This window comes from Callithrix jacchus, chromosome 22, assembly GCF_049354715.1.
Source record: "Callithrix jacchus isolate 240 chromosome 22, calJac240_pri, whole genome shotgun sequence".
Classification (NCBI taxonomy): Eukaryota; Metazoa; Chordata; class Mammalia; order Primates; family Cebidae; genus Callithrix; species Callithrix jacchus.
In genome coordinates this window covers 34,548,281-34,573,955 of record NC_133523.1, presented here as the reverse complement: position 1 = coordinate 34,573,955, position 25,675 = coordinate 34,548,281, and the positions used below count along the sequence as shown (strand labels likewise).

Here is a 25,675-nt window from a genome sequence, read left to right as displayed (position 1 = left end):
TAGAAGGTCAAAAGAGGTTTTATTTATTTTATTTATTTATTTAAGATGGCATCTCACTCTGTCGCCTAGGCTGGAGTGTGATGGTGAGATCTCAGCTCACTGCAACTTCTGCCTCCCGTGTTGAAGTGATTCTCATGTCTCAGCTTCCCAAGTAGCTGGGATCACAGGCATGTGCCACCGCGCCTGGCTAATTTTTGTATTTTTAATAGAAGACGGGGTTTCGCCATGTTGGGCAGGCTGGTCTTGAATTCCTGACCTCAAGTGATCTGCCCGTGTCAGCCTCCCAAAGTGCTGGGATTACAGGCATGAGCCATTGTGCCTGACCTGGAGGCTTTATTTTTAATTATTTCCTTGATACTATGTAATTTGCTCATTATGCAACTGTTTATCATGTCTCTCCCTCTAGAAGGCAAATTCTTTGTGGGGAATAATCTATGTCTGGTTTTGTTTGTTGATGTTTAAATTATGTATATGGCTCACATTATGCAAAGCCAAATAAAATATAGAGATATAGAGACAAATCTCTAAATTTAAAATGTTTTATTTGGGCTGGGTGCAGTGGCTCACGCCTGTGATCCCCATACTTTGGGAGATCAAGGCGGGCAGATCACCTGAGGTCAGGAGTTTGAGACCAGCCTGGACAACATGGTGAAACCCCCTCTCTACTAAATATACAAAAATTAGCCTGCATGATGGCGCACACCTGTAATCCCAGCTACTGGGGAGACTGAGGCATGAGAATTGCTTGAACCCAAGAGGCAGAGGTTGCAGTGAGCCGAGATCGCACCACTGACCTCCAGCCTGGGAGATAGAGTCTTTGCTCTGTCTCAAAAAAAATAATATGTTTTATTTGGAAAGCAAGAATTGAAATTTGAGGCATGCACACAGACCACGTGGTCTTCAGTACTTTCAAAGAGCGAAGAGGTTAGAGGTTTTTTTAAAATAAGAAACAGAAATGTCAGGTATTGTCTTGCAAGAAAGTTCATTGACACTAGCCATGTTTTGGGGAGCTGGCAAGTTCTGATTGGTAAGTGACAGCGGAGGGTAAAACTAGTCTTAGAGTCACAGCAGGTTGTTTCAGTACCAGTTAGACTGGTTCCAGGTTACACCTGGCAGTTTTAACAGCCAGCCCGGCAGAAAGCCACATTCTTGGGGCAAATGGTATCTGCCCTGAGTGTTTTTTTCCTCCTGGCCTCTCAACTTTGATGTAGTTGAGTATGACAAGAAGGATCCAATTCATATAATCAACTTTCATGATTGTTTTTTCTGTTTATTGAGACAGTCTCACTCTTGCACAGGCTGGAGTGCAGTGGTGCAATCTCTGCTCACTGCAACCTCAGCCTCTCAGGCTCAAGCGATTCTCCTGCCTGAGCCTCCAAATTAGCTGGGATTGCAGGCACCTGCCACCACACCCAGCTAATTTTTGTATTCTTAGTAGAGATGGGTTTCACCATGTTGGCCAGGCTGGTCTCGAACTCCTTACCTCAAGCGATCCACCTGCCTTAGCCCCCAGAAGTGCTGGGATTACAGGCATGAGTCACCACACCCAGCCACAATTGTGTTTTTATTGGACAGAGCTGATCTAGGGGTTAAAATCAGGAATTCTGGAGCTAGGCTGGCTGGGTTCAAATCCTTACTGGCCAGTGATCATAGGCAAGTCACTCGGCCTCTGCTGGTCTGTGTTCTCACCTGTGAAGTGGAGGCATAACGGCACCTACTTCATGGGACTGCCATCCTGGATGGCAGTAAAACTGTCCATAAAAGTTAGCTAATGTTATGATTGGTTGCGGTACTCATTTTTAGCAGCTGGAGCCTGTTTTCTCCTGTGAAATGAAGATAACCATGCCCGACCTTAAAGGTGATGGAAATTTTTTAAGGCGTTAACGGATATGAGGCCTCCCACCCAGAAGCCGGACCAAAATAACAACGGTTGCTCGGAGCCAGGCGTCTCACTGCAGCTAACGAATTAGGAACATTTCAAGAGGCCAGCTGGAGGGGACGGCTTCCCCGGATCCCGGCCGGACAGGCCCCATCGCGGGAAGCAGGTTGGGTCTCGAGATGGGGAAAGAGTAGATGGGAGGGGCTGGCCAGTAAGGAGGATGCAGGGGTAGGTCAAGCTGGCCTGTAAGAGGGGAGGGGCCGGCGAGTAAAAAGGGTGCAGAGGGGCGTGGGGAGCTTGTGGCATCCCGGCGAGGAGCGCCGCCAGGCCCTGGGGTAGGACTTGGGGTGGGCTGTCAGTGGGGCCGATTGCATGCAATTCGGGACATACACACAGACCGCTGGGTCTCCGGGATATCGGTGCTATCAAGGACGGGCTGGGGGATGGGGACCTGGGAACGGGGCCCAGGAGTGTTGAAGGTAGGGGTGCAACTGGCAGAGGCAGGGCAGGCGGAGGCAGCGCGGCGCGGAGGCTGCTAGTCCCTGACGCCCTGACCCTTCCTCTTCCGCAGCCACAGCCGGGCCTGGCGGGGGGACCATGAGCGCCTCTGCCTCCAGGTGCCGGGCCGCCCGGGTCCCCGCGCCGGAGCCGGAACCCGAAGGGGCACTGGACCTGAGCCAAATGCCCCCGGAGCTGCTTCTGGTGGTGCTGAGTCACGTCCCCCCGCGCACGCTGCTGGGGCGCTGCCGCCAAGTGTGCCGGGGTTGGCGCGACCTGGTGGACAGCCAGGCCCTGTGGCTGCTGATCTTGGCCCGGGACCACAGCGCCACCGGCCGCGCGCTACTGCAGCTCGCCCGCAGCTGCCAGTCTGCCTCCCGCAACGCCAGGCCCTGCCCGCTGGGCCGCTTCTGCGCGCGCAGACCCATTGGACGCAACCTTATTCGCAACCCCTGCGGCCAAGGTGGGATCCCAGAAGAGGTGGTCCAGGATGCTGGAAGCGGTGGAGGGGCCGGGGGGACGGGGCCGCACTGGGACCGGTGGGAGGCGTGAAAGGGGCGGGGCCTCACTGGGATCGCTGGGAGGGGTGGAAGGGGCGGGGCCTCACTGGGACCAGTGGGAGGAGTGGAAGGGGCGGGGTCTCACTGGCATCGGTGGGAGAAGTGGAAGGGGCGGGGCCGCACTAGTATCGGTGGGCGGTGTGGAAGGGGCGGGACCTCACTGGGACCAGTGGGAGTTGTGGAAGGGGCGGGGCCGCACTGGGACCGGTGGGAGGCGTGGAAGGGGCGGGGCCTCACTGGGATCGGTGGGCGGTGTGGAAGGGGCGGGGCCTCACTGGGACCGGTGGGAGGAGTAGGAGGGGCGAGGCAGCATTAGGAGCCGGTGGGAGGAGTCGGAGGGGCGAGGTAGCATTCAAAGGCAAGGTGCAGGAATGGTGGGGCAGGGCTTCACTGGGAGCCTATGGGCGGGGGCAGCTCTGGGAGCCAGATAGAGGGGCTGGAGGGGCGAGCTTTGCTGCAAATCGGTGAGAAGGGTCAGAGGGGCAGGACTTTGCCGGGAGCTGATGAGAGGGGTCAGGGAGCGAGGCCTCCGTGGGAAGGGCCGGGAAAGCGAGCTGCACTACGAGCACGTGGGAGGGGGCTAGGGGCGGAGTCTCACTAGGAATCTACAGGCAGGCGACTGGAACTTGGGTACTAGCCTTTTTTATTTCACAGAAGGCCTCCGAAAGTGGATGGTGAAGCATGGTGGGGACGGCTGGGTGGTAGAGGAAAACAGGACAACTGTGCGTGGGGCCCCTTCTCAGACATGCTTCGTGACTTCATTCAGGTGAATGCCCCTGCTATCCAAAAGTCCGGCCAGTTGTTGAGAAAGGCCTGCCTGTTCTTATTACCCTGTCTCCATTCCCAGCTGGTGTCGCAAGAAGCAGGTCTTGGACCTAGAGGAGGAGGGTCTGTGGCCAGAACTGCTGGATAGTGGCAGGATTGAGATTTGTGTCTCTGACTGGTGAGTGTGATGATTAAAATAGCCCCTTGCTAAGCACTGACTTCATGTGACATGATCTTTTTAGGGGTGACTTAATTTAGGCCTCCTAACCCCTCCTTACAGATAAAAAAAAAATCCAAAGTTTAGGCTGGCCATGGTGGCTCACACTTTGGGAGGTCGAGGCAGGCAAATCACTTGAGGTCAGGAGTTCAAGACCAGCCCAGCCAGCAAAGAAACCTCACCTCTACTAAAAATACAAAAAAATTAGCCAGGTGTGGTAGTGTGCACCTGTAGTTTCAGATACTTGGGAGGCTGAGGCAGGAGAATTGCTTGAACCCAGGAGGCAGAGGTAGGAGAATCGCTTGAACCCAGGAGTCGGAGGTTGTGGTGGGCCAAGATTGTGCCACTGCATTCCAGCCTGGGTGACAGTGAGACTCAGTCTCAGGGAAAAAAAAGAAAAAGAAAAACTGAAGTTCAGGGAGGTGAAGTGACAGCCACACTCACAGTTTTAGTAATTAGCAGAGTACACGTCCTGAGCCTCTCTACTCATGCCCAAAGGGATGTGGACTGGAAAGCAGAAGATGAGATCCAATACAGAGGCCTTGGGCCCAGCTCAGTCTTGTCTGTGAATGATTGAGATGTTCCTTGCCTTAGGAGGAGAAAATAGCAAAGTTGGATAAGAGCCTAGATTCTGGAGCCAGACCTCCCAGATTCAAACCTTAACTCTGCGGCTTTGTGGCCTTGGGCATGTCACAGCATACCTCTGTTTCCTCTGTTTATAAGATAGGGCTCTTGCAAAGACAATTATTACATGGCAAGCACATAACAAGTACTTTATAAATGTGATCATCTTTTTTGAACTTCGATTCTGTGGGAAGGTGTATTTCAGGCCGTCAGATCATTCAGAGCTTTGCAGGAAACTGAAAGATTAGGAAAGGGGAGATGACAGACTGGGCACCATTGCTCATGCCAGTAATCCCGGCACTCTGGGAGGCAAAGGTGGGCGGATCACTTGAGGTCAGGAATTCGAGACCAGCCTGACCAACATGGTGAAATCCATCTCTACTAAAAATACAAAAAATTAGCCAGCTGTGGTGATGTGCACCTGTAATCCCAGCTACTCCGGAGGCCAAGGCAGGAGAATCTCTTGAACATGGGAGGTGGATGCTGCAGTGAGCTGAGATGACACCATTACTCTCCAATCTGGGCAACAGAGTGAGACTCTGTCTCCAGAAAAAAAGGGGGCAATGCTGATGACTTGCCCTGGCCACACAGCCTGAGCTTGGCAGAACCTGGCATAAGGCCCCGACTCAGCTGACTCCAGAGCTTGTCCCTTTAGTGATGGTGCATGAAGAGTTTCCAGGGGGTTATGACCCACACGGTTTTATAGGAGTCAAATTCCAGGTCCACTGCAGCCATCTGCCCCCTCTTATAAAATTAATCTGCTATAGATTATATCTGTGTGGGAAGCATCATACAGTTCTCCTTCCCTAGTCTCTTTCTCAGTATCCCCCTTCTCTAGTTTTAGAGGAAAAAAGCCCCTCACTGTAGTGTGTGGTCCCCATATGTAAAGACTACTGGGGAACCAGGCAAATGGCCATTGGAAATTTTGAGCATTAGCAAATTCACTTTTTTTTTTTTGGGGGGGTAGAGTCTCTCTTGGTGGCCCAGGCTGGGTGCAATGGTGCAATCTCAGCTCACTGCAACCTCTGCCTCCTGGGTTCAAGTGATTCTCCTGCCTCAGCATCCTGAGTAGCTGGGATTACAGGTGTTCATCACCACACCCGGCTAATTTTTGTATTTTTAGTAGAGACTGGGTTTCACCATGTTGGTCAGGCTGGTCTCGAACTGCTGACCTCAGGTGATCCACCCACCTTGGCATCTCAAAGTGCTGAGATTACAGGCATGAGCAACTGCATCTGGCCAGCAAATTCACTCTTAAGACCCCATAACCCTGCCCCCAAACTCCATCTCATTAAGAGATATTTCCAATAAGATTTATTTATTTATTTATTTTTTAGAGATAGAGTCTTGCTCTTTCACCCAGGCTGGAGTGCAGTGGCATGATCTCAGCTCACTGCATCCTCCACCACCTTGCCTCAAGTGATCCTCCTACCTCAGCCTCGTGAGTAACTGGGACTACAAGTGTAGAATCACCATGCTTGTCTAATTTTTAAATTTTTGGTTTTCTTCTTGTTTTTTCTTTTGAGACGGAGTTTCACTTGTTGCCCAGGCAGGAGTACAATGGTGCCATCTCAGCTCACTGCACTCTCCACTTCCTGGGTTCAAATGATTCTTGTGTCTCAGCCTCCCGAGTAGCTAGGATTACAGGCATGCACCACCATGCCTGGCTAATTTTTGTATTTTTAGTAGAGACGGAGTTTTGCCATGTTGGCCAGGCTGGTCTCGAACTCCTGACCTCAGGTGATCTGCTCGCCTCAACCTCCCAAAGTTCTGGGATTACAGGTGTGAGCCACTGCACCTGGCCTTTTTTTTTTTTTTTTTTTTTTTTTTTTGGTAGAGATAGGTTTTGCCATGTCACTCAGGCTGGTCTTGAACTCCCGGACTCAAGCAGTCCTCCCACCTCTGCCTCCCAAAGTGCTGGGATTACAGGTGTGAGCCACCATGCCTGGCCAGATTTCGGGTTTTTTTTTTTTTCCTTTTTTTTTTTTGCGACGAAGTTTCGCTCTTGTTACCCAGGTTGGAGTGCAATGCTGCTATCTCAGCTCACTGCAACCTCCGCCTCCTGGGTTCAGGCAATTCTCCTGCCTCAGCCTCCTGAGTAGCTGGAATTACAGGCATGCACCACCATGCCCAGCTAATTTTTTTTTGTATCTTTAGTAGAGACGGGGTTTCACCATGTTGACCAGGATGGTCTCGATATCTTGACCTCATGATCCACCTGCCTCGACCTCCCAAAGTGCTGGGATTACAGGCTTGAGCCACTACGCCCGGCCCAGATTTCGTTTTTAATTGTTACTCATCAAACCGTGTAACATGTTTGCGCTGTTTTGGTCAATGGTGTACTATCTGATTGGAATAGTCAGTGGCTTCCAGATTTTGCTGCACATCATAAAGGCAGCTTTTAAAACACACAATGCCGGCCAGGCGCGATGGCTCACACCTGTAATCCTAGCACTTCGGGAGGCCGAGGCGGGTGGATCACAAGGTCAGGAGTTCAAGACCAGCCTGGCCACCATGGTGAAACCCCATCTCTACTGAAAATACAAAAATTAGCTGGGCGTGGTGGCACGTGCCTATAATCCCAGCTACTCGGGAGGCTGAGGCATGAGAATTGCTTGAACCAGGACCTAAGAGGTGGAGGGCGCGGTGAGCCGAGATCATACCCCTACACTCCAGCCTGGGCAACAGAGCGAGACTCAGTGAAAACACACACACACACACACACACACACACACAATGCCCAGGCACCATTCATACCAATTAAATCTGAGTGTCTGAGGGTGAGAGCCAGGCGTCAATATTTTTTGTTTGGTTGGTTTTTATTTTTGAGACAGGGTCTCCCTCTGTCACCCAGGCTACAGTGCAATGGAGCGATCTCAGCTCACTGCAACCTCAGCCTCCCATGTTCAAGCAATTCTCCTGCCTTGGCCTCTACTGAGTAGCTGGGATTACAGGCACCTGCCACCGTGCCTGGCTAATTGTTGTATTTTTAGTAGAGACGGGGTTTCACCATGTTGGCCAGGCTGGTCTTGAACTCCTGACCTCAAATGATACACCCACCTCAGCCTGCCAAAGTGCTGGGATTACAGGTGTGAGCCACCATGCCCAGCCAGGCATCAATATTTGTGAGAAGTTTCAAGCTCACTACAAAGTTCAGGGATGGAATCCCTAAGACCATCCTCACTTCTAACACATAGGTCAGAACAACACAAACATATTATGTCATTTGATGCATAATAATTAAAAACAAAATCTGGCTGTGTATAATGGCTCATGCCTGTAATCCCAGCTCTTTGGGAGGCAGAGGCAGAAGGATTGCCTGAGTCCAGGAGTTCAAGACCAGTCTGGGTGACATGGCAAAACCCCATCTCTACAACTCCACCAACTGCAAGTTTGGGGGACTCCCAAAACCACCTTCACAATTCGTAATCCATTGGAAGAACTCACAGAAAGCTACTAAACACTTCTGGTTTATTACAGGGAAATGATACAGATTAAAATCAGCCAAGAAAAGAAGGGCATAGAGCAGCACCCAGGGGAAATGTCAGACACAGAGCTTCTGCTGTCCTGCCATGGCATCAGAATATGTTACTATGCTGGCACTGATGTGTGACAAGATGCATGGTATTTTGTTGACCAACAGAGTTCACTTGAGCCTCCGTGTTCAGTGTTTCTTGGGTTCACTACATAGGCATGATGGATTGATTGATGGCCCATGTGGTTAATCTTGGCCTCCAGGTCCATTGATGTTCCCTGACTCCCAGCCCCCACCGTAAGTCACATTGTGGGCCTTTCTGGAGGGGCCAGCCCCCATCCTAAGACCATCTATATGAGTGTGGCTAGCCCCTGCCCTAAATCACATTGGTAGACTATCCAATACCCCCTGGGTCCCCTTCGAAGATATTCCTGTCTGACACAACACATTCAAGGGTCCAGAGATCATCTCCCAGGAGTCCCTTTAGAGGATTTGTGTACATGGGGAGGGCATTTGGACAAGGCAGGAAGGACAAGGTAGGCAGACACCCAAAGAGATGGGGTGGTAAGTCCAGCCTTTAAGGCCTCCCTCTTCCACAGGTGGGGAGCCCGACACGACAGTGGCTGTAGGTATCGACTCCTTGTCCAACTTCTAGATGCCAACCAGACTGTTCTAGATAAATTCTCTGCTGTGCCTGATCCCATCCCCCAGTGGAACAACAATGTCTGCCTTCACGTGAGTCTCTGATGGGGGTTGGGGAAAGGATGTTGGGGGCCTGTGATGACCTATTGCTGCTAAACAAATCACACCAAAACTTAGTGGCTTAAAATCAACGACAGTCCTTTGACTACCTCTTGGGGTTTCTGTAAGTCAGTAATTTCAGGAGGGCTCACCTGGGTGGTTCAGGCTTTTGCCTCTTGAGGTTCAGACAGTGACATTCTGATGAAGTCTGGAGCTGCAGGGCGGGGTGGTGTGTGTGTGTGTGTGTGTGTATGTGTGTGTGTGTGTGTGTGTAGCAGGTGGTGGCTGGGAAGCATCTCTTCCTTCATTTAGTCTCAGAGCTTCTCCACGGGATCTCTCTTGATTGGGCTTCCTCACAGCATGGCGGCTCCTACACAGTCAGAATGCTTATGTGTTTGCTTGGGGAAGAGGATTCTAGAGAAACAGGTAGAAGCTCCTTTGCTTCTTCTGACCTAGCCTTGGAAGTCCCTGGCAAAAGTCACTCCATATTATTTTCACCACATTCTTGGTGACACGCAAACCCACCTAGATTCGTGGGGAAGAGAATTAGATTTCTCCCCTCCTTTTTTTTTTTTTTTTTTTTTTTTTGAGTTGGAGTCTCCCTCTATCATCCAGGCTGGAGTACAGTGGCATGATCTCAGCTCACTGCGACCTCTGCCTCCTGGGTTCAAGCAATTCTCCTGCCTCAGCCTCCTGAGTAGCTGGGACTACAGGCGTGCACCACCATGCCCAGATAATTTTTTTGTATTTTTGGTAGAGACAGGGTTTTGCCATGTTGGCCAGACTGGTCTCAAACTCCTGGCCTCAAGCAAGCCACCTACCTCCGCCTCCCAAAGTGCTGGGGTTACAGGCACGAGCCATACTGCACCAGCCAGATTCCACTTTTTGATGAGTAAGTGGAAGATTCTACAAGATTCTAGAAGAACATGTGCCCATGGGAGATTTTATAGCCATCCTTGGAAAATAACCATCTGCCAGAAGGCCCCAACATCAGCTCTGTAGAGGAGGCTGTGGCACAACAGGGCTGGGCCCTTCCTCTGCCTACAGGTCACTCACGTGTTCTCCAACATCAAGATGGGTATCCGCTTTGTGTCTTTTGAACACTGGGGCCAGGACACACAGTTCTGGGCCGGCCACTATGGAGCCCGTCTGACCAACTCCAGTGTGATGGTGCAAGTTCGCCCACCCTAGTCCAGGACCATCCTTCTTGCAGGACAGCCTGACTGTGCCTTCCAGGGCCTGGGACCATTGGCTGGGACCCCTCATTAACCAACTAAGCGCTTGTACCTCCCTGGCATACTGGGAATTCCTGGGTCCGATCAAAGGCCCTCATCTTCAGGTTCTAGAAACTACTAGAAGAAGCTTCTTCCGTCATATCTACCTACTGCAGCTGCTGCTTTGGGGGACCCTGCCCTACTGAGGGGAAACCCACAGGCTTGAGCATGGGGGAAACATGCGTCCTGGAAAAGAATTCTCCCCTCTCCTCTCTTCTCCTCCCACCCGAAACCTCTGATCCAGTCCCAGGCCCCTCTGTCCCATCCCCTCCCCTCCTTGCCACTGACCTCTTGCCTCCTACTGTTTCTGCCACAGTGACCTCCTTGGTCCCTTCAGGGAAGCCCTCCACTCATCTCAGAACTTAGATTCTCATCCTTAGGGCTCAGAAATTCCCAGCCCTAAGGGTGTGAACCCAACCTCCTGGGGCTTCTGAGCTACAGTGCTGGGACCAGGTCGTGTAGCTGAAAGTCAATGTTAAAAAAAAAAAAAAAAAGTTTGGGCTGGGCATGGTGGCTCATGCCTGTAATCCCAGCACTTTGGGAGGCCAAGGCAGGTGGCGCCTGAGGTCAGGAGTTTGAGACCAGCCTGGCCAACATGGTGAAACCCCGTATCTACTAAAAATACAAAAAATTAGCCAGGCGTGTTGGTGCATGCCTGTAATCCCAGCTACTCGGGAGGCTGGGGCAGGAGAATCACTCGAGCCCAGGACTCGGAGGCTGCAGTGAGCTGAGATTGTGCCACTGCACTCACAGCCTGGGCAACAGAGCGAGACTCCATTTCGAAAAAAAGTTTGGGCCGGGTGCAATGGCTCATGCCTATAATCCTAACACTTTGGGAGGCCAAGGTGGGAGGATCACTTGAGCCCTGGAGTTCAAGACCAGCCTGGGCAACATAGTAAGATCCCCATCTCTACAAAAATTAGCCAGACATGGTAGTACACACCTGTAGTCCAAGTTACTTGGGAGGCTGAGATGAGAGGATTGTTTGTGCCCAGGAGGTTGAGGCTATAGTGAGCCATGATCATATCACTGCACTCCAGCCTGCATGACAGCGAGACCCTGTCTCAAAAAAAAAAAAAAAGAATTTGGAGATGGTTCTGCCCATTCTGACTTCTCTAATAAATGGGTAATTCCCTGAGCCCAACTCTGTTCCTCAAGGGCCTGTAATTATGTGCTATTTAAAATTAAAATACTATTTTTTATTTTGGCTTTTCTTCAAACAATAATATATCAGCAGCATGTATCTGCCAATCATATGTAATAAATTTCTTATTTTGCCAAAACTGCTTCAGATCTTTTTAATAGAAGTGCAGTGTTACTGCCTTGGTTGAGAATCATAAGTAGTCCCAGTTGAGGAGGGGAAAGTGTAGGGAAGAAAGCCCCCGCTGAGGCTGGGCATGGTGGCTCACCCCTGTTATCCCAGCACTTTGGGAGGCCGAGGTGGGTTGCTCTCTTGAGGTCAGGTGTTCAAGACCAGCCAGGCCAACATGGTGAAATCCTGTCTCTACTAAAAATACAAAAAATTAGCCGGGCGTGGTGGCGGGCACCTGTAATCCCAGCTACTTGGGAGGCTGAGGCATGAGAATTGCTGGAACCCAGGAGGCGGAGGTTGCTGTAGCTGAGATCATGCCATTGCTATCCAGCCTGGGCAACAAGAGCAAACCCTGTCTCAAATAAATAAATAAAATAAAATAAAAATGTAAAAATTAGCCAGGCATGGCAGCGGGTACCTGTAATCCCAGCTACTTGGGAGTCTGAGGCAGGAGAATTGCTTGAACCTGGGAGGCGGAGGTCGCAGTGAGCCAAGATCACACCACTGCATTCTAGCTTAGGTGATAGAGCAAAACTGTCTCAAATAAAAGACAATATTTGGGAAAGACTGGACATGATGCTCATGCCTGTAATCCCAACACTGTAGGAAGCCTAGACGGGAGAATTACTTGAGCCCAGGAGTTCAAGCCTAGGCAACATAGTAAAACCCAGTTCTACAATAAAAGTTAAAAAATAGCCGGGCATGGGGATGTCTGCCTATAGTCTCAGCTACTTGGCAGGCTGAGGTAGGAAGATCATTGGAGCCTAGGATCTTGAGGCCACAGCAGTCCCACCTGGGAGATGGAGTGAGACCCTGGCTCCCCCCACAAAAAAGAAAAAGAATAGAAAATTTGGGGGGAAAAAAATCTTTCACAAAGTTTCAAAAAGTAAAACTTGAGTTTTCCCCATGCCAAGTACTATGTTGAATCCATGAGAATGAAGTGGTGTGTGGCCATTGTACAGTTGACCCATGGACCACGTGGTGGTTGGGGTGCCGCCTTCCTTGCTGTTCAAAAACTGAGTATAACTTTTTTTTTTTTTGAGACAGAATTTTGCTCTTGTTGCCCAGGCTGGTGTGCAATGGTGTGATCTCGGCTCACCGCAGCCTCTGCCTCCTGGGTTCAAGTGATTCTCCTGCCTCAGCCTCCCAAGTAGCAGATATTACAGGCACCCGCCACCACACCCAGCTAATTTTGTATTTTTAGTAGAGATGGAGTTTCCCCATGTTGGTCAGGCTGATCTCAAACTCCCGACTTCAGGTGATCTGCCCATCTTGGCCTCCCAAAGTGCTGGGATTACAGACGGAGCCACTGCACCTGATCTTCACAATGTATAGTGAGCCTTAAAGGTCCTTATGACCCCCTGATCTAGAGGCTGAATTAGAGACGCTGTGTTTGAGGGCAATGAGACCACTCGACACCCTCAGTGTTGGATTTATGGGGTTCTAGGTGGCCATGGACATTGTCTAATATCAAAGTAACTTACTGGAAAAATACTTCCTAACTTCAAGAACAAAGCATCAGTGGAACCAATCCAGAAAAGGGGTTCTCATTGTCCAGGCCTCCTCCTTGTTTTGCAACCGAAAGACTAGTGGCTGGTGTTTATCTTGTAAGGTTATCTTGGGGGTTGGCAGCTTTCTTTTATTTTTTTTTGAGACGGAGTTCCGCTCTTGTTACCCAGGCTGGAGTGCAATGGCACGATCTCGGCTCACTGCAACCTCCGCCTCCTGGGTTCAGACAATTCTCCCGCCTCAGCCTCCTGAGTAGCTGGGATTACAGGCACGCGCCACCATGCCAGCTAATTTTTTGTATTTTTAGTAGAGACAGGGTTTCACCATGTTGACGAGGATGGTCCCGATATCTTGACCTTATGATCCACCCACCTTGGCCTCCCAAAGTGCTGGGATTACAGGCGTGAGCCACCGTGCCCGGCGGGGTTAGCAGCTTTCTAAGTAAGGTCAGCCTGATCATAAATCTGACAGCATTTCAACACAACAGCAGTGTTAGCCTATCCTGACCTGCCTTAAGTCCTCCTGCTTGCTTCTCTTCCTGACTAATAAAGGTCCTTTGAGCCAGTTTTTTCCAGAATAGGGCACTTTAGTCTGCAATACAAACCTTCTCACGACCGGACATGGTGGGACTCACACCTGCAATCCCAGCACTTGGGAGGCCGAGGCGGGTGAATCACTTGAGGTCAGGAGTTTGAGATCAGCCTGGCCAACATGGTGAAATCCCATCTCTACTAAAAATATTAAAATTAGCTGGATATGGTGGTGGGTACCTGTAATCCCAGCTATTCAGGAGGCTGAAGCAGGAGAATCAGTTGAACCCAGGCAGTAGAGGTTGCGGTGAGCTGAGATTGTGCCACTGCACTCCAGCCTGGGCAACAGAGTGAGACTCTGTCTCAAAAAACAAAAATGAAACAAAACAAAACAAAAAAACCTCTTTAGGCAGATATCTTTTCTCCTCAATAATTTTCTCAGTGGTACCTGGAAACTCATCTGTTGCCTCGTGGTCAGCAAAAGCTGCTTCTCCTGTTACCTTGATATTTTTTTCAGCCAAACTCTTTAAAATTATTAAACCATCCTTTGCTGGCATTAAAATCTACAACTTTATATCCTTCACCTTCTTTTTGCTTTAAGTTGTCATATAATGACTACTTTTTCTAGAATTATATTAGAGTCTGTAGGTGTGCCTTTCTTACAGTAATTCTGCACTTACAAAAAAATTACATTTTCTTTCTTTCTTTCTTTTTCTTTCTCTCTCTCTCCCCCTTCCTTCTTCCTTCCTTCCTTCCTTCCTTTTTTTTTTGGAGATGGAGTCTTGCTCTGTTAGCCAGACTGGAGTGCAGTGGCATGATCTGGGCTTACTGCAACCTCCACCTCCCAGGTTCAAGCGATTCTTATGTCTCAGCCTCCCAAGTAGCTGGGATTACAGGTGCATGCCACCATGCCACATTAATTTTTGTATTTTTGGTAGAAACAGGGTTTTGCCATGTTGGCCAGGCTGGTCTTGAACTCCTGGCCTCAAGTGATCCACCCGCCTCAGCCTCCCAAAGTGTTGGGATTCCAGGCATGAGCCATCACACCTGGCCTCACAATTTCAGTATGAGATAAGAAGGTATTTTATAAAAAGTGCAAGGATTTCCCGCCTGCTGGCATAACTGTGACCACTTTGGGAATTTCCTGTTTTTTTTTTTTTTCTACAATGCTCCTTAATGCTGAATTCATCTTGAAATGGCAGACAACTGCAGCTGCAGACCTCAGTCTATGATACATAACAAGCAATTCAACTCTTTCTTGTAACGTCATGACTCCTGTACTTCTTGGGAGCACTTTCAGTTTCACCGGTGGCGCTTTGTATGGGTCCCCTGGTGTTATTCAGGGTTTACAATATTGTGCTCAAGATGAAAAATGAACGAGAACCAGGAGAGATCGCTGTTTACAGTGCTATGCAATTTACAGAGAACTGAACTCCCCAGAGTTGATTAGCATCATTTGGTATTTTAAGCTAATATTTGCAACACTTCAGCTCACTGCAGTAACAGCAGGAGGTGGCTACCAACTTACCACAGTAGTACAGTATTACTTCAGCTAATTTCACGCGATTGTGGTTAACACTGCATCTTTGCCTTCGTTTATGTTTCTCTCAACTGCAAATGGTGCCATGCAAAGTCTGTGTTTTGTGTGTGAGTTTTGGCCAACAGAGTGAAACCCCATCTCTACTAAAAATAAAAATTAGCTGGGTGTGGTGGCAGGTGCTTGTAATCCCAGCTACCGAGGAGGCTGAGGCAGGAGGATCGCTTGAACCCAGGAGGCGGAGGTTGCAGTAAGGCGGAGGTTGCAAGGTTGCACCATTACACTCCAGCCTGGGCAACAAGAGCGAAACTCCATCTCAAAAAAAATAGTAAAGTAATAAATAAAGTGTATGGGAGTATGTGCGGAGATTTATGTAAATATCACTTCATTTTACATAAGGACTTGAGTATCTGTGGATTTGGGATCCATGGGGGTTTCTGGAAACAATCCCATGGTTACTAAAGACTGCCGGTAGATTCTTCCCGTTCCTTCAGCCTAGAGGTTTCAGCAACCCTACTTTCTATTCCAACTGTTAAGTGTTGAATTTATTGATAGAGATTTGAGATTTGCAATGAGAAAAAAATGGAGAAATTTGAAAACTGCGGTGTATTTTATGACTATTTCATCTAGATGTATGGTTTTTTGTTCTGTTCTGTTTTGAGACAGTCTCGCTGCCACCCAGGCTGGAGTGCAGTGGTGCAATCTTGGCTCACTGCAACCTCCATCTCCCAGGCTCAAGTGATTCTCAGCCTCCCAAGTAGCTGGGATTACAGGCACACACCACCATGCCCAGCTAAGTTTTTGTATATTTAGTTGAGACAGGGTTTCACTATATTGGCTGGGCTGGTCTCAAACTCCTGAGCTCAGTTGATCCATCCGTCTTGGCCTCCCAAAGTTTAAGATTCTAGGCGTGAGCCATCGCACCCAGCCTAGCTGTATGATTTTTTTAAATCAGTGTAAATGTTTATGCTTGCAGTATACACTATGGAGATCATCTGGATTAGGGAAAGCTGCAAAAATAATTGTGTGTATATAAAACAACTCACTTGCTTTTTGCCAACAATGGGAGGATCGGAATTTAAATTTGCTGAGTATTGGAAACAGAACAAGTACAGTCTCTGTAAGTGATGATTTTTGCCATAATTTTGGCTTACTGGAGCCTTTGGAGAAAGTAAGAAGCAGCAAAAAGAAAGATGCAATCTCTGGATACTTTTGGAGTTCCACTTTAAAAAAAATACTTTTGAGGCAGGGTTTTACACTCTCACCCAGGCTGGAGTGCAATGGCGCGATCATGGCTCACTGCAGCCTCCTCGACCTCCTGGGCTAAAGTGATCCTCCTGTTTCAGCCTCCTGAGTAGCTAGGAATACAGGTACGTGCTACCACACCCAGCTGCTTTTAGAGTTTTAAAAAACAGTTTTTAGTTTGCTAATGAGTCCTTGTTAAAATCAAATGCTGGACCCTTAAAGGTAACTGATGAGGCAGCCTGGTGTTGGCTGGAAAAGTTTTTTTCTTTTTCTTTTTTTTTTTTTTTTTTGAGACAGAGTCTTGTTCTGTCACCCAGGCTAGAGTGCAGTGGCACAATCTCAGCTCACTGCTGCAACCTCTGCTTCTCAGGTTCAAGCGATTCTCCTGGCTCAGCCTCCCGAGGAGCTGGGATTACAGGTATGCACCACCATACCCGGCTAGTTTTTTTGTATTTTTAGTAGAGATGGGGTTTCGCCATGTTGGCCAGGCTGGTCTCAAGCTCCTCACCTCAGGTGATCTACCCACCTCCACTTCCCAAAGTGCCGGGATTACAGGTGTGAGACACCACACCCAGCCAATTTTGTTTAATAGACTTTTTTTTTTTTATTTGAGACGGTCTCGCTCTGTTGCCCAGGCTGGAGTACAACAGTGCAATCTAGGCTCACTGTTTCCTTGACCTCCCAGGCTCAAGCAATCCTCCCACCTCAGCCTCCTAAGTAACTGAGAATACAAGCACCCACCTCCACACCCAGTTAATTTTTTAATCTTTTTTTTTTTAAGAGACGTAGTTTCACTATGTTGCCCAAGCTGGTCTTGAACTCCCACGCTCAAGAAATCCTCCCATCTCAGCCTCCCATAGTGCTGGGAATACAGGCACAAGCCACTGCCTCCAGTCCAGCCCAGGTGTGTTTCTTTTTTTTTTTTTTTTTTTGAGACGGAGTTTCGCTCTTGTTACCCAGGCTGGAGTGCAATGGTGCGATCTCAGCTCACCGCAACCTCCGCCTCCTGGGTTCAGGCAATTCTCCTGCCTCAGCCTCCTGAGTAGCTGGGACTACAGGCGCGTGCCACCATGCCCAGCTAATTTTTGTATTTTTAGTAGAGACGGGGTTTCACCATGTTGACCAGGATGATCTCGATCTCTTGATCTCGTGATCCACCCACCTCGGCCTCCCAAAGTGCTGGGATTACAGGCTTGAGCCACTGCGCCTGGCCGCCAGGCATGTTTCTGAGTGCATCCGTTTGAGCTCTAAGATCAACGAGGTAAAAGGGCTTAGGAAAGCCTTGTCACTTGCACTTGAAACACAGCCTTCTAGCCTGCAGTGGCTTGGCTTTGCTGCTGCCAAAGAGCCACTGACTTTGTGGCTTCCTGAATTCACAGATCGTAATGGCCTGGACCTGACTGTCAGCCAGAACCTGCTACCGCTGTCTGCACTGTGCTGTTTCAGTCTCAGCATATGCTGTGCCAAACTGAAAACAGGCATGCACTGCAGGAACAGGACGCGACTATGAGACCACTGTTGCACACGTAGGGCATCCTCTGTGGGACCTAAACTGAAAGCATCACGGAGGCTGGCTGGACCATCTGCATCACATACAAATGCCCACAGCAAAGGGCTGCTTCTTTGAGGAAACCATCTACAGTCAACTGGCTTCTTGGCTCTGTTAAGTAAAATTTCAATGCCACAAAAGAAATAGCACTCAAAGGTAGACCCTCCCAGCAAGGCAGTTTACTTCGACAGAAGGGTGCGGCGCATGGATGGAGAATGATGGCCGCCACATGCTTGGACAAGGGGTGAAGGGGTACTTATGCCTGACAGGGTCGTCCCTGCTGCTGTGTCCTTCCCCTATTGGCTAGGGTTAGACCGCACAAGCTAGACTAATCCCGACTGGCTGTTTTAAAGAGAGCGAGGGTCTGAGCTGGAGTGGCAGGGTGGGTGTTTTGTCAGGAAGGACAGTCACGGGCAGGTCAGAGCAGGAAGCCAGGGGAGACCGAGGTTACCAGGATGAGTGAGGATGGGGTGGGGGGAAGGGAACAGACGTGAACTACTGATTAGAACTGGTGGAGAAAGTTGTTTACTGGAAGTACAATGAAGTTAAACTTTAAAATACAGGATTAAAGAATAAGAGAGCTGAACATACTGACATACTGATTCTCTGAAGAGAAACTTGGGGTTCACTATAACAGCCCTTTTCTTTCTCTTTCTTTTTTTCTTCCCTCCCTCCCTCTTTCTCTCTCTCCCTTCCCTTCCCCCTTCCCCTCCCCCTCCCCTTCCCTTCCCCTCCTTTCTCTCCCTTCCCTCCCTCTCCCTTCCCCTTCCCTTCCCCTCCCTTCCCCTCCCTTCCCCTCCCTTCCCCTCCCTCCCCCTCCCCCTTCCCTTCCCCTCCCTTCCCCTTCCCTTCCCCTCTCTTCCCTCCCCTTCCCTTCCCTTCCCTACCCCTTCCCCTCCCTTCCCCTCCCTTCCCCTTCCTTCCGTTTCCCCTCCCTTCCCCTGCCCTTCCCCTTCCTTCCCCTTCCCCTCCCTTCCCCTCCCTTCCCCTGCCCTTCCCCTTCCTTCTCCTTCCCCCTCCCTTCCCCTTCCCTCCCCCTCCCTTCCCTTCTTCTTCCCTTCTTTTGACAGAGCATCACTGTCCCCCAGGCTGGAGTGCAGTGGTGCAATCTCAGCTCACTGCAACCTCTACCTCCTGGGTTCACATGATTCTCCTGCCTCAGCCTCCTGAGTAGCTGGGATTATGGGCACATGCTACTACACCTAGTTTTTGTATTTTTAGTAGAGACCAGGTTTCACCATGTTGGAGAGGCTGGTCTCGAACTCCTGACCTCAGGTGGTCCTCCCGCCTCTGCCTCCCAAAGTTCTGGGATTACAGGTAGGAGCCACCACACCCAGCCTTCAGATGCATTTCTAACCTATGATTTCTGCCAAAAGCTGTAAGTTTGAGGAAGACACATCTCAGGGACTATCACCCCTTTGGCTGCTTCTGACAGGTTGGACACTAGGGAGGTGTCTCACTTCTGTTGCCTTGTGCTCAACTTTTTTTTTTTTTTTTTTTTTTTTGAGATGAAGGTTCTCTCTTGTTGTCCAGGCTGGAGTGCAATGGCACGATCTTGGCTCACCACCACCTTCACCTCCCAGGTTCAAGCTATTCTCCTGCCTCAGCCTCCTGAGTAGCTGAGATTACAGACATGTGCCACCACACCTGGTTAATTTTTTTTTTCATTTTTAGTAGAGATGAGATTTCTCCATGTTGGCCAGGCTGGTCTCAAACTCCTGACCTCAGGTGATCTGCCCTCCTTGGCCTCCCAAAGTGCTGGAATTACAGGCATGAGCCATCGTGACCCAGCCTCTATTCTTGATATATAAGCTGGTAACAAAAAAAAGAAGAAAATTTAGGATTTATCCTGACCAATTCTTGGACATGATGTGTCTTTCTAATCAAGTTGTATAAAAATGTTTTTTTTTTTTTCTGTGAGATGCTTGCATCCCTTTTGTATCCAACGTTTCTGGATGAGAATTTTAAAATGAGGCTGCGCATGCTGGCTCATGCCTGTAATCCCAGCACTTTGGGAGGCCAAGGCAGGCAGATCACCTGAGGTCAGGAGTTCGAGACCAGCCTCACCAATATGGAGAAACCCTGTCTCTACTAAAATTACAAAATTAGCTGGGTGTGGTGGCACATGCCTGTAATCCCAGCTACTTGGGAGGCTGAGGCAGGAGAATCACTTGAACCCAGGAGGCGGAGGTTGCAGTGAGCCAAGATCGCACCATTGCACTCCAGCCTGGAAAACAAGAGTGAAACTCTGTCTCAAAAAAAAAAAAAAAAAAAGATTGGGAATTCTAAATTATACACACACACACACACACAAACTATTAATCAGCTCTGGGCACAGTGGCTCCCACCTGTAATCCCAGCACTTTGGGAAGCAGAGGTTGGGGACCACCTGAGGTCAGGCGTTTGAGACCAGCCTGGTCAACACGGTGAAACCCGATCTCTACTAAAAATACAAAAATTAACTCGGCATGGTGGCACACACCTGTAATCCCAGCTACTCAGGAGCCTGAGGTGGAGAATCACTTGAACCCAGGAGGCAGAGGTTGCAGTGAGCCAAGATCACACAAATGCACTCCATCCCGGGCAACAAAGCGAAACTCTGTCTCACAAAAAAAAGAGCTAATAAATTCAGGAAATTTGGGGGATACAAATCAGTATTGAAAATCAGGGCTCAGCACAGTGGCTTATGCCTATAATTCTCAACACTTTGGGAGGTGAGGTGGGAGGATTGCTTGAGACCAATAGTTCAAGACCAACCAGGGCAACAAAGGGAGACCACCCCATCTCTGTGAAAAATAAAAAAAAAAATAATTAGTTGTATTTCTTTTTTTTTTTTTTTTTGAGACGGAGTTTCGCTCTTGCTCTTGTTACCCAGGCTGGAGTGCAATGGTGCGATCTCGGCTCACCGCAACCTCCGCCTCCTGGGTTCAGGCAATTCTCCTGCCTCAGCCTCCTGAGTAGCTGGGATTACAGGCACGCGCCACCATGCCCAGCTAATTTTTTGTATTTTTAGTAGAGACAGGGTTTCACCATGTGACCAGGATGGTCTCGATCTGTTGACCTCATGATCCACCCGCCTCGGCCTCCCAAAGTGCTGGGATTACAGGCTTGAGCCACCGCACCCGGCCTAGTTGTATTTCTATATATTAGCAATGCCAATCTGAAAATGAAATTAAGGGCCGGGCTCAGTGGCTCAAGCCGGTAACCTCAGCACTTTGTGTGGGCAACATGGCTGTTTATTCACCTGGGAGCAGGTGGGCTGAGGCCGAAAAGGGCATTAGTGGAAGGGCGGCAGGATAGGAGTTGGTTTTATAGGTTTGGGGTGGGTAGTGGACAGTTAACAGGGTAAGATCAGTTACAGTGGTGGGGTGGGGCAAGGAGTATACATTACCATAAGTTCAGTTACAATGGCGGGTGGGGTAAGGCGGAGGAGTAGTTCAGATGGTGAGGTGGGGTGGAGGGATATTCACAGAGCAAGGACTGTTAAGATGGCAGGGTGGGAAGAGAAGCTTAATGTTCAGGGGACACTCTGCTGGGCGATCAGGGATAATGGCGAACACAGGCGGGGGGGTGGGGGGCGATTAGCCGAGGCAAGCAGGACTTCAGACTTCCTGGGTCCAGGCTTGAACATGGAGGCCTGACAAAAGCCACGATGAAATACCACTTCCTACCCACTAGGATGAATATGAACCAAAAGAAAAAGAGAAAATGACAAGTGTTGGTGATGATATGGAGAAATCGCAGCCCTCACACATCGTTGATGGGAATGGAAAATGGTGCAGCTCTTTAGAAAGTCGTTTGGCAGTCTTTCAAAAAGCTAAACATAGAATTTTACTACATGACACAGCAATTCCACTCCTACATATATACCCAAGAGGATTTAAAACAAGTGTTCAAATAAAATCTTGTACACGAATGTTCATAGCTGCATTATTCATAAGAGACACAAAGTGGAAACAACCCAAATATCCTTCAGCTGATGAATGGCTAAACCAAAAGTGGTCCATCCATACATCGGAAAATTATTCCGTCATAAAAAAGCAATAGCCTGGGCGCGGAGGCTCAGGCCTGTAATCCCAGCATTTTGGGAGGCCAAGGAGGGCGGATCACTAGAGGTCAGGAGTTCGAGACCAGCCTGGCCAATATAGTGAAACCCAGTCTCTACTGAAAATACAAAAAATTATCTGGGCATGGTGGTGGGTGCCTGTAATCCCAACCACTCAGGAGGTTGAGGCAAGAGAATCACTTGAACTTGGGAGCCGGAGGTTGCAGTGAGCCAGGATCACACCGATGCACTCCAGGCTGGGTGACGGAGAGAGACTCCATCTAAAAAAAAAAAAAGAGAAATACTGATTCATGCTGCAATAGGGATGAACCTTGAAAATATTCTAAATGAAAGAAGGCCGCATATTGCATGAATCCATTTATATGAATTGCCCAGAATAGGCCAATCTGTTGAGACAGGAAATAGATTAGCAGTTGCCAGGGAGGAGGAGGGGGATGGAGGAGGAGGGGGATGCTCACAGGTACAGGGTTTGTTTGGGGTGATTTGGGAACTAGTTGGTGGTGATGGTTGCATAACATTGTGAATGTACCAAAACCACTGAATTGTATACATTTTTAAATGGCTAAAATAGTGAATTATACATGTATGAATTTTACCTCCATCAAAATGGGAAAAAAAATCTAAAGTTATAATGATGGAATGAGACATACTGATTCTGTAACAAAAAGACAAAAACAGAGCCAGGTGCGTTAGCACAGGCTTGTAGTCCCGGCTCCTCCGAAGGCGAAGGCAGAAGGATCGCTTGAGCCCAGGAATTCAAGTCCAGCCTGGGCAACATAGTGAAAACCCGTTTATTTTTAAATACATAAAACCTTTTTTTTTTGAGACAGAGTCCCACTCTGTTGCCCAGGCTGGAGTGCAATGGCACCATCTCAGCTCACTGCAACCTCCACCTCCCAGGTTGAAGTGATTCTTGTGCCTCAGCCTCCCGAGTAGCTGGGACTACAGGGCCGCACCACCATGCCCGGCTAATTTTTTGTATTTTTAGTAGAGACAGTGTTTCTCCATGTTGGCCAAGCTGGTCTTGAACCCCTGACCTCAGGCAACCACCTGCCTAGGTCTCCCAAAGTGCTAGGATTACAGGTGTGAGCCACCGTGCCCAGCCAATAAAACATTTTTAAATAGCCAAACCACAGGCAGGGTGTGGTGGTTCACACCTGTAATCCCAGCACTTTGGGAGGCCACGGCAGGCAGATTTCTTCAGCCCAGGAGTTTGAGACCAGCTTGGGCAACATAGGGAAACCCCATCTCTACAAAAAATGCAAAAATTAGCCAGGTGTAGTTGGCAGGCACTCGTAGTCCCAGCTACTTGGGAGGCTAAGGTGGGAGGATCGCTTAAGCCTGGGAGATGGAGGTTGCAGTGAGCTGAGATCATGCCACTGCGCTCCAGCCTGGGTGACAGAGAGAGACTCTGTCTCCAAAAATTAATTAATTAATTACTGTTTGAAAGAGAGCCGAAACACAAACTTGGCATCTGGGGAGGTGCAAAGTTGGGGGATGAGCAGTAATAATTTTTTTTGTTCAGAACTACTCCTGAAAGCTTTTCCCTCCTCCCAAAGAAAAATTAAAAGAAATACCTGGTCTTGCCTTTCCAAGCTGCTGAACTGCTTTGAATTCAAATTGACTGAGACCCTCCACTTGACCCCTGTCCTTCCACCTGCTCACCTGCCACCTGGGGCAGCCCAGATGCTGGACATCCCATCAGAACGCCCACCTGGAGTTGCTGTCCACATTCCTCAGGCAGAGACACTCCTGTCGTGGACATGCAAAAGCCGTCTGGAACTGACTGCCTTGGGCATTCCCTGTGACAGCAAAGACTGGGAAGAACTGTTTGGACTGGTCTGGCACCTTTAGGACTGGCTGGAAGACCACACTGGGGCTCCTCACCCTCTAATGAAGGCACTTCCTGCCTGGGACTCCCTGAAAACTGTAAACTCTCCATCTTCAGGGGGCACCACGGGTGCCCTCTGGGATTGTACTTTTCTTTTTTTCTTTTTTCTTTTTTTTTTTTTTTGAGACAGGGTCTTACTCTGTCACACAGGCTAGAGGGCAGTGGTACAATCTCAACTCACTGCAGCTTCAAATTCCTGGCCTCAAGTGATCCTCCCGCCTCGGCCTCCCATGGAGCTGGGACTATAGGCGTGCACCACCATGCCTGGCTAATTTTTGCATTTTTTGTAGAGATGGGGTTTCTCTACGTTGCCCAGGCTGGTCTTGAATTCCTGGGCTCAAATGATCTTCCTGCCTTTACCCTCCCAAAGTGCTGGGACCACAGGCATGAGCCACCGCTCCCGGCCTGGAATTGTCCTTCTTGTGTGTGTTGTTCCCTGATTATCAGGACACTGTCTCAGCTCTGAACACCGTTCAGATCAGCTTCCACTTATGGGCCAGCTGTACTTGCTGTGCCTGAATCAATGTCTTGAACCAGGTAAAACAATTCATACAGAAACAAAGAGGAAGCCGTCTCACTTTCGAAGCTAGACCTCTATGGTCAGTGGGATGTGCTTTAACTGGCTATATCCAGGGCTCCTGGAGGGCGTAGCTGAGGCCAGTCTTGTAGTTCCATCCCACCCTGTCATGTGGGGGCCTACGGATGATAGTTTTGCCGTAAAAACACCTTGGCTGTGGGCCAGTGGAGTGGGCTATAAAAACCATTTAACAGCAGACCTGAGACAGCTGTCTTTAGAAGGGCCTGCCTGGGCTGGGAGCAGTGGCTCATGCCTGTAATCCCAGCACTTTGGGAGGCTGAGGCAGGAGGATTGCTTGAGCCCAGGAGGTCAAGACCAGCCTGGGCAACACAGCGAGACCACGTCTGTACAAAAAAATATACAAAATTAGCCAAGCGTGGTGGTGGTGGTGCAGGCCTGTGGTCTCAGCTACTCAGGAGGATGAAGTGGGAGGATCACCTGAGCCCAGGAGGTCGGAGGCTGCAGTGAGCTGTGATTGCACCACTCCACTCCAGTCTGGGTAACGGAGTAAGACCTTGTCTCAAAAACAAGAAAAAAGAAAATGAGAAAGAAAACACAGCGCTTGCTCCTCAGCTACTGGGAGTTTGCTAAACAACGAAGCAGTGGCCTCCTTTCTGCAGTTCCTTCAGCGTCTGCTTCGGCTTAGAGCTGAGTCATGCTCTCTGTGCACTGCCTTCCAGCCAATGAATGAACAAGGTGGTAATAGCTGAGTCATGGCATCCTATCCATTTCCACACAATGCCAGCACCTCTAACAGGCAGTCTTTGCTCCAGATCTCCCTGCTGGGCTGCCCCAAGTGTCGTCAGGTTTGCATCATCATCATCATCAACGTCACCTGATAGGTCCTCTTCACAAATACTCTTCCTTTCATGTGTGTTATTTCTTGAAAATGCTTTTGCACTTGTCTTTTTTTTTTTTTTTTTTTGGAGACAGGGTCTCACTCTGATGCCCATGCCCAGGTAGCACAGTCAAAGTTCACTATAGCCTCAACATCCCGGGCTCAAGTGATCCTCCTGCCTCAGTCTCCTGAGTAACTGGGACTACATGTGCACCGCTATGCCCAGGTAATTTTTAATTTTTTTAAAGACTGGGTCTCACTGTGTTGCCCAGCCTGGTCTCAAATGCCTAGCCTCAAGTAATCTTTCCAAAGTCTTGGGATTATAAGCATGAGACCCCATCTCTGCACTTCAAAATTCATCTCAGGATTGCTTCCTAATGAGGTAGGACCTCACAGTTTCTACCAGGAGTGGTCTGAGAAGGCAGATGGTAAAATGAGGCTTGGGAACGAAATCTCTTGGCAACTGGCTGACAATGAGGGCACCCTCCCGGGGGTAGAGGAAGCACAGTCCCTGGCACAGGTGACAGTCTGGTCATTGAAACTGTCACAAGCGGAGGCTTGGGAGAATGTGCTGGTGGGCAGATGTGT

At 49.2% G+C, this 25,675-nt stretch overlaps 1 protein-coding gene across 16 annotated transcripts in view; it reads left to right on the top strand.

Annotated features, from left to right (window-relative positions):
* The first annotated feature begins 1,942 nt into the window (after positions 1 to 1,942).
* The window catches only part of FBXO27 (F-box protein 27), a 36,840-nt gene continuing 13,107 nt past the window's right edge, over positions 1,943 to 25,675 (top strand). For 2 of the 16 annotated variants that reach the window (XM_078359329.1, XM_078359321.1), the window contains exons 1-5: positions 1,943 to 2,045; positions 2,451 to 2,840; positions 3,592 to 3,703; positions 3,785 to 3,880; positions 8,618 to 8,753. In XM_078359329.1, coding sequence (XP_078215455.1) covers positions 2,477 to 2,840; positions 3,592 to 3,703; positions 3,785 to 3,880; positions 8,618 to 8,753 — 708 coding nt within the window. In that variant the 5' untranslated portion in view covers positions 1,943 to 2,045; positions 2,451 to 2,476. The other 14 variants (XM_078359328.1, XM_078359326.1, XM_078359324.1 and 11 more) reach the window with 14 other exon arrangements.